The 8,953-nt window shown below is 27.7% G+C and overlaps 1 protein-coding gene across 1 annotated transcript; it reads left to right on the top strand.

Moving 5' to 3' along the window:
* The first annotated feature begins 6,432 nt into the window (after positions 1–6,432).
* On the top strand, positions 6,433–8,344 carry LOC114314016 (bidirectional sugar transporter NEC1). The gene is made up of 6 exons (XM_028260452.2): positions 6,433–6,481; positions 6,599–6,635; positions 6,741–6,951; positions 7,086–7,247; positions 7,519–7,638; positions 7,967–8,344. The coding sequence occupies exons 1-6, from the start codon at positions 6,433–6,435 to the stop codon at positions 8,213–8,215; spliced, it is 828 nt and encodes a 275-aa protein (XP_028116253.2). The 3' UTR covers positions 8,216–8,344.
* Positions 8,345–8,953: the final 609 nt, after the last annotated feature.

An 8,953-nucleotide genomic window follows, 5' to 3' on the forward strand; every position in this document is an offset into this window, starting at 1 on the left:
TTGCAGTTTGATCAACATTGGAGATTATTTGCTTAAACCCTACAAATATTAAAAAATAATATATACTTTTTCCCATTATTGTTTGTTGTTATTATGTTTTTTTTTTTCTCTCATTTTAGTTTGTCAATATTTAGCATATTTCGTTATTTTTTTTACTATAATTTCTCCATTTATTCTTTTTTTTTTTGGTAATATTCTGGACATTCCGGCGACTTCTAGTGACATTCAGAACACTTCAACGATACTCTGGCAATACCCCCGACGACTTCCCAGTGATGTTAAATATTCCGGTAAGTCTCCGATAACTATTTGACGGAAGTTTGGTAGTGGTGAGATGTATTTAAAGTTATAAAATAAATAAAAAAAAAGATTTTTTGGTAACAATTTAAAATATATAGGACTAATTAATGCAAGTATTTTGTTATGGAACTAGATGAATTTTTAACTTTGTGTATAGGACTTACCGATAAGTATGCCAAAAATTAATAATAAACCCGATAGGCTCAAGCCCATTAAGCTAGCCCATTAATCTAATTTCTTCAGAATTCTTAATCTCTAACTATAACTTTCATTTTTTTATTTTAGAAAAAAAAAAAAAAAGTGACAATGGAAAATGTGTTTCTAGAACTCTGAGGGAAAATAGTAGCTTATCAAGTTGAATTGAATATAATTTTCAATCAAAATCAACAATTGAATATAATTTTCAATCAAAATTAACAAATGTTGGTGTGCATGCTTTTGAGTTGGTAAGATTTAAAATTTATGACATAAATAGGTAGGTTAGAGTATCAGTATCAACCTCTTCAAAATTTTAGTCAAATTATAGCTTAAAAAGATTTTTTTTATTTTATTTTATTTTAGGTAGTCACTCCCACTGCATCAAACTCTCTATTTTAACTCAATCCTATTAAAATATTTGTTATTCATTTTTTTATAACTAAATTGATGAGTTATCAACCAAATAATTTTTATATTTTACAAAAGGTAAAATTGGAGGAAATGTAAAAAAAAAAAATTAAAAAATTTGCCATTGACCGGCAGGTTGACCGGTCGGACGTCCGGTAACACACAACTCCGCCTATTGTCACGATGAACAATACATCGCTTGTTGTAGCGGGACACTATAACATTAACAAAATAACTGAATGTATACTAAGTCTGATGGAGCCCATATTGTTGATATTTGCTCTCTACAATAGCGGTGAAACAAAATTGTTATAGCAGCAATATGGTTTGGGATTGATTTTTTTTTAGTTATTTTTTTCATTTTTAGTGGATTTTTAAAAAAAGAATTTCAAAAACTTTACTCAGCCTCCGTTTGGGAAGTGGGTTGGCTCTTTGGCTTTTTGGCTTTTTTGGCTATTTTAGCCTGGGCTTAAAAGCTTAGTTTGGGAAGGGCTTTTTGGCTTTTTGACTTTTTTGAGTTTTTTTGTGAGAGCAGAATGTAATGATTATAGGTTGGATGTGATATTTTGTTTGTTATGGCTAAAATAGCTTATTTTATTTTTTGTGACTAAAATAGCCAAAAAAGCCCAAACCATGGCTTCCCAAACGAAGCCTCAGCTAGACAAACCAAAATAGCAAATAAATTTTTTTAAAACATTCAAAAAAATCCACTGAAGCTTTAAAAAAAATGTCAAAACCATTGTTTTGTTTTGTTTTGTTTTGTGTGTGTGTGTGTGTGGAGTTTTTCAATTTTTTTCAAAATACTTTTTAGATTCTTCTACAGTAAACAAACTGCAAAAGTAAAATATACTAAAGGCAAAAAAAAAACAAAAAAAAAAGAAAAGAATTTGAAAGAATTTTTTTTAACTAATAAACTAATTTTTTTTAACTAACTTATAAAGGAAGCTCAAATTATGACTATATATATAATCATATCTTCCGTTTTGGTATGAAATTAGCATGTGATTTGCACGTTTGCGACCGGAGTAGTTGACAGTTACATTCCTTATATATTTCACATATAATAATATTATTTTATTCATAAAAAATATTTTAAAATACACATCACTGGAAATTTGAATTAATATAATACATTTTTTTATAGATACGTTTTGAAATAAATTTTTTCTTTCACATAATTTAGACAATTTCACACACCTATTTCATTTGCAATGTCACGATCAAAAAATAGTATGGTTAACATATGAAATTGATATTTGCCAATGCAGCTTTTTTTTTCTTCTTTAGTGATTTTTTTTTTTTTAAATTCAAAATGGATTCACTTTAAAATTTTACTGGGTAAAAGACCTTAAAAAAAATTGAAAAGTCAACTGAAAAAAAATGACTAGAAGAATTATTATATATATATATATATTTTTTACTTTTTTGTGTTTAAGGAACCTTTATTTTGATTTTTTTTACTTTATAGATTCCTCTACATTATTATGACTAGAAAAGTTTTAAAAAATTGATACAATTTTTTTTTTAAAAAAAAAAATTTACTAAAAACAACAAAAATTAAAAAATGATAAAAAAAATGATTTTAGACAAAGCTATTTTCTTATCACTAGACTTATACCATTAGTTGTTTTTTTTATCTAATAATAAGAAAATCTGATAAAAAATGATTTGTGTATAGTATTTTTTACACCAATAAATTTTATGGTATGTCAGGATTAAATATCAAACAACCAAACACAACAGATGGAATCAGTTGTGAAACAAAAACAATAAAAACAGATGGAAGGCTTACGAGCTAAATATGTCATCTTAACTGACTTTAAAAAAAGGAATCTAAATAAGACAAAGCCACCATGAATGATTGCCAGCAAAGACTCGAAAAATAAATAAATAAACCATTCTGTTTTTTTTTTTTTTGTCATAAAAGTGTTAGTTGTGGGCAGCTTGTTATATTGGAGATAATACATTTTAGACATTCATGAACCAACAAGTGTAAAATGATTTCATTTGCTTATTAAATTTTAATTGTTTGGACCCATTAAATGATCTCCCTAAGCTTTGATCAATGTAGTTAGTTGGTTTGATTTTGGAATAGTGTTCCTGTTTTTCATGATTTATTTTCTTTGAAAAAAATTCATATTTTTATTCCTTTTTTTTTTTTTAGGGTTGCCTAAAAGTTTATTTTATTTTATTTTTTAAAATTTTGGTTTCACTAAAGACAAAAACCACGCAAATATTTTTTTTTGACTTTATTATTTTTTTCTTAGATTTCTTCTGAAATAGTTAACTTTTAGAGTGAATCTAAGAAGTTTTAAAAAAAAACTTACCAAAATATGAAAAGAGTTTGGCAAAGATTAAAAAAAATGCAAAAAACAAAGAACACAAATAATTTTTGAGTTTGAAAACCAAACAAAATGGTTTCTCAATACTATGGCTTAAGATTGGGCATGTATGAGAACTATTGGTATATATCACTTGTTTTTGTCACTCTTTTATATTACGAAATTATATAATAAAATATTATTTATTTTTATCAATTTTTTAATAATTATCTCGAAATAAGAAAATCAATCATAAATATCAACGTAAGAAGTGAAGTAAAATACTGATAAAAAAATAGACCATATATAACCTTTCTTATTAATGCATGGGTACATATTTATGGTCAAACTACCTAACATGAAATGCCTCCTTAACTACAATGTTTGAACCTTAAATTGCATAATTTAGTGGTCTATATTCAGTGATAATCTTGCTAGTTTCCCTTTAATAATTGCATGAAAATACAAAATTTTCAGGCAAAGTTGTGCACGAAATGAACATTTAACCAATCTTATAACCAGTTAAATAACACTCTAGTGGTGTAAATGTGAACACATGTGATCATCTAATTTGTTGGATTAATTAGGCTTCCTATGAATAGATGGAGACCAAATACTAATGTTACATATTAAAAAATTAATATTCAAAAAAAGTACAGAAAATAAAACAGGTATCATAGATCATATGCGTTTTAAATATTATTCATGATACATTAAATTAAACATTATATTTTCTTGACATTTTTCTCAATATATATATATATATTTTTTTTGAGTGCATAACTTTTCCAAAATAAAAAATATCTAGGCAAAAAAAAATCTCCAATCGATTAGAATCTATCATTAGGGCACAAGCATCATGCATATTATTTTGTTGTAAGCAAAAGGATCACATGATTTGTCAAGCCTGATCATTTTTGTTTGACTGCACCAAAAATGAGCAATACCAGATGCCAAAAATTCAAATACAAAAAAAATAATATTAAAAATAATAATGTATAATTTAAATTCATTATATCTCTTCTCACTACCATCAAGAAATATATTTGTATTATATATATATATTTTATAAAGTTCGAGCTACTGTGAACTATCACATTATTTTGATCTTTCCAAAATATCTCCACATAACTATTATTACTGACTTTTTGCCTGTCCAGTTTAAATTCAGATCCAAATTTATAATGTAATACAATTTTAACAAAGGTAAATTACCAATATATTATAATAGTTGGACTTAATTCTTATCAATTCTTATTAAAAATAAGTCATAGTAAAATTATCACTTAAAATAAATTTTTTTGACAATTTTTAGTATATGTCGTAAAAATTTGACAATAGTGACTTTTTTTTGTCAATTGTTTTTATAAATTGTTGTTAAAATTTACAATTAGTAATATTTTTTTGTGACAAAATTTTTCAAACTATCGCATAAAGTTCAAAATTAATAATTTTTTCGTGACGATTCTTTTAAATTGTCGTTAAAATTTATAATTAATAGTATTTTTTTTGACAAAATTCTTAAATTGTTGTTGAAAATAAATAATAATAACATTTTTTGATCGTGCTTGATAAAAAAATTCATTAATTATTATAAAACTTATTAAAACTTACACGTAAATTTTGTTTGTAACAACGCACATCGCTAGTATATATATAAACTAGTTACAAACAAATGAGAGGGGGGGTGGTCTGATGAATTTAATGACACAAGAATAGAGTTATCTGATGAATTTAATGACACAAGAATAGAGTTATTAGAGGAAGGAGTAGGTACAGCAGTGTAGTAGTAGGACAAAAAATACCGATTAATTTGAAGAAAGAAAGAGAGCCAATTAAAGGAAAAGCAAGCCGTGTAGGTGAAGGATGCGTTTGGAGCTTGGTGCTAAAAACGTAACAGAATGTGGGGTCCTCACGATTACCTTTGCCTCTCTCAAGTGCAAATTACAACCCTCTCCATCCCATCCTCCAAAACCAACACAGCACATCCCTTGCCTATGTCCATCCCTCTTATTTGTCCTTATTTACCTCCTCTCTAGTCTCTCTCTACACACGCACACTCACACCCACACTCTAATCCTAATTCCAAACAATCATTTGCTTCACGTCATCGAAATGGCTTAGCCGCTCATGCGACTTGTCTTTCTAGCCAAATAAGCCATTTACTTGTCAACATAAAACTCTCGTTAAGTTATTTCAATAATTTTTTAATTTTTTATAAAAAATATGTAAAAAAATTAAAATTGTGATGCGATAATTTATAATAGTTTTTTAACTAAAATGTCAACGAGATTTAAAACTTATTTTGTGTAGTTTCTTACAAATTTTAAAATTTTCACTAATTAAAGTTTTTTATTTATTTAAAATAGTCTTCGTAAAATTTACCAAAAATGACCATTAACTCATTGTGTTTGTGTCTAATGAGTAAAAATATATTAATAAAAAATTATTTAAATAATATATAAATTTAAATATAATTATCATATCATTTTAGTCGAGTATTCTATATAACATTTTTCAATTTGTTTATATATATATATATATATATATATATAATATTTATAATAATACAATATACTAAAAAAAAACTACTCCAAAAAGTACATCTTTGGTCCACAATCGTGGTAAATGTGATTCACATCCCAGTGTCTTAAAATCTAGCGCATATACTTGACCTACTTACAAGGTAATTTTCAAGACACAAATTTTTGGTTGATAGCATTTTCATATAAATTTATGGTAAATAGCATTTTCTTTTACCTTATATTATAGGAGAAAATTGATAGGTCTAAAGTTTAAGAGAGGTACAAGTCACATGAGCCAAACAGGTAGGAAATTGAGTTGTCAAATATGGTTTTTCCTTGAGATAGTTACAAGATACACAATGAGCTTTGTCAAGTTGCCAAACCCAGAAATAGGCATGGGGGAATGGAATTCATGATGAATCATCAACTCATCTAGACTAACACACAACCTTCCCTCCCATTCATGAGCAGTTTTTTTTGTTGGACAGCTTAAAGCCAAATCTCAAACGCAAGCCATCTTCAAAAAAAATTCTCTTTCACTTTTTATTTTTTATTTTTTATTTTTTATTTTATTTTATGCCTATATAAATGTGAGGAATGCAAAGAGTTCTCATAAGCTCTTTTGCTCTCAAACAGTCCCACCTTTTTTTCCAAAGGGCTTCACACTCCATCACCAAGATATGGCTATCTTAACTGCTTCTCACATGGCTTCTGCCTTTGGCATTCTTGGTACATTCTTCATCCCCCCATTAATTGCATCTTCTTCTTCTTCTTCTTCTTCTTCTTCTTCTTCTTCTTTTAACCTTCTTATCATCTAAACTTTCTTCTTTTTTTCATTTCCCATAGGCAACATTGTGTCATTTTTTGTGTACTTGGCACCACTGTAAGCTCTCCATCCCTCTCTTATTGTATCGTTGATACTATATCTATCGTGATATTGTTATTTAAAACTAGTATTTATCAATAAATATTTTATTTTTTTGGGTAGGCCAACCTTCTATAGAATATACAAGAAGAAGTCAACAGAAGGATTTCAATCGATACCTTACGCTGTTGCACTCTTCAGTGCTATGTTACTATTGTACTATGGTTTTTTGAAGACAAATGGGCTTATGATTATTACAATCAACACCGTAGGATGTGCCATTGAAGCCACATATCTCCTAGTTTTCATGATATATGCAACAAGGGAGGCCAAGGTTGGTGTCTATGCCTTGTCTTTCATTTACAAGCAATGATATACAAATAAAAAATTTATAAATTATTGATTACAGTGCCATTTTTTTTTGTTGTGGTTTTTTTTTTTTTTTTTTTTTTTTTGAGATCATTTCAGATATATACGACAAAGCTGCTTATCATGTTTAACGTAGGAGCATTCGGTTTGATCACGCTTTGCACATTCCTATTCTCCAAAGGGCATCAGCGAGTCACTATTGTCGGATGGATCTGTGCTGTCTTTTCTGTCTCTGTTTTTGCTGCTCCTCTCAGCATCATGGTGCTTGTTTGTTATACTAAAGTCTCCTTTGGGAATAAATTATTTTAGTAATTTTTTAATTTTTTACAAAAAAGATGTATAGAAAAATAAAGAAAGTGATAATTGATAGTGACTTTTTAACTTTTTAACTAAAATATGTAATTGCCAAACATGACCTAAGTTTATTATGTCGAATACATAATTAATCATATAAAATAATTTAAAATTTGTGTTGATAAAATTATTACTTTTATGATGTATATGTTCATGTGCTTTTTTGTTTATTTTGCAGAGGCTGGTTATAAAAACGAAGAGCGTGGAGTACATGCCATTTGCACTCTCATTTTTCCTCACACTATGTGCTATCATGTGGTTCTTCTACGGCTTTTTGATAAAGGATTACTACATTGCAGTAAGTGTCCACAAAATTTATGTACACAATGCATTATATGCCTATAATTACAAAAATTTTGTTACCACATTATTTATAAATTTTGGGGAACAAATTTTTTAGTCGAAAAGGTTGTTTCAATGATCAAATGCATTCATTTTTTTTGCCTCTGTGAAAAAAATCAAATTGTTCAAAAAATGAATGGATCATTTAAGTGGAACTTGTAGTGAGTCCCTCGGATCTTGAAAATATCTTTCAAATTTCTAAATTAAATTGTATATTAGATTTTTGCTACTTATAACTAAATAGTTTCATTTATTTATTTATTTTCTTGTTTTTGCACGATCAGACACCGAACATCTTAGGATTTGCATTTGGGATTGCACAAATGGCATTGTACATCGTCTACAAGGACACAAAAAAACAAGTTCTACCAGTAGTCAAGCTACAAGATTTAGGGACGGTGATCGACTTGAGTGCAATTGAGATGGAGCAAAATTTCAAGGCAGACACAGATCAAATGCCAAAGGAAATTATAGCAGTCGATGAAGATGGAGACAACAACAAGTCTATCAAACCGAGCGAATCCAACGTGTGATTTTAAAAGAAGAACTAGAGAAGAACAAAGCATGATGTCAAATTCAAAACTAGTTACAAGAAGCGATTTCGAAGCTTGAAACAGAGAGAGAACCACAAAATGCAAAAGACAATCCTTTCTTGTGGTCTTCATTGTTAATCTTTTCTTTTACTTCTTTTTTTTTTTTCTTTTTTTTTTTTTTTTTGAGGGGGTGGGAGGGTGGTTTAAGAAAACTGCATTGTGAGGAAAGAAATGGAGGAGGGAAACACATTGATGATGGAAGGATGGTTGAGAAGGAAGGGTAAAAAGGGTAAAGATGTAATAATACTAATCTCATAGAAGATACTATTTTTCCAATCAGGCCATGATTATAATTGCAATAAACTCCTCATTTTCTTTAAAACAATTACCTCTGTTTGAGAAATTATCTAATAGATATGATATATAGAATACATACTATGCTCTTCCAATATTAACAAGATATATGACTTTTTTTCTTCTTATTTTTCAAATAAATAGTAATAATATATTTTCTTATTATTAAATGGATACCTTAGATAATTTTTTATAATTTCAATAACCACGTAAGGTTTTGTTTAGGAACAAATTATTTTAGTAATTTTTTTTTAATTTTTTAACTAAAATATGAGGGGTGGAAAATTAGTATGTTTGGGAATAATTTTTTAATTTTTTTTTAATGAAAAAACGTGAAATGAAATATTTTGTAAAATAAAGAAATAGGTAAATTAATAGTTTTGG

Source organism: Camellia sinensis, chromosome 14, assembly GCF_055761805.1.
Source record: "Camellia sinensis isolate YWXY chromosome 14, ASM5576180v1, whole genome shotgun sequence".
NCBI lineage: Eukaryota > Viridiplantae > Streptophyta > Magnoliopsida > Ericales > Theaceae > Camellia > Camellia sinensis.

Bases quoted from the DNA above. Each gene is read 5' to 3' on its own strand.
- LOC114314016 (XM_028260452.2), top strand. From the start codon at position 6,433: ATGGCTATCTTAACTGCTTCTCACATGGCTTCTGCCTTTGGCATTCTT. The intron at 6,636-6,740 runs GTAAGCTCTCCA...TTTTTTGGGTAG, and splicing joins TTTGTGTACTTGGCACCACT to GCCAACCTTCTATAGAATAT. The intron at 6,952-7,085 runs GTTGGTGTCTAT...AGATCATTTCAG, and splicing joins ATGCAACAAGGGAGGCCAAG to ATATATACGACAAAGCTGCT.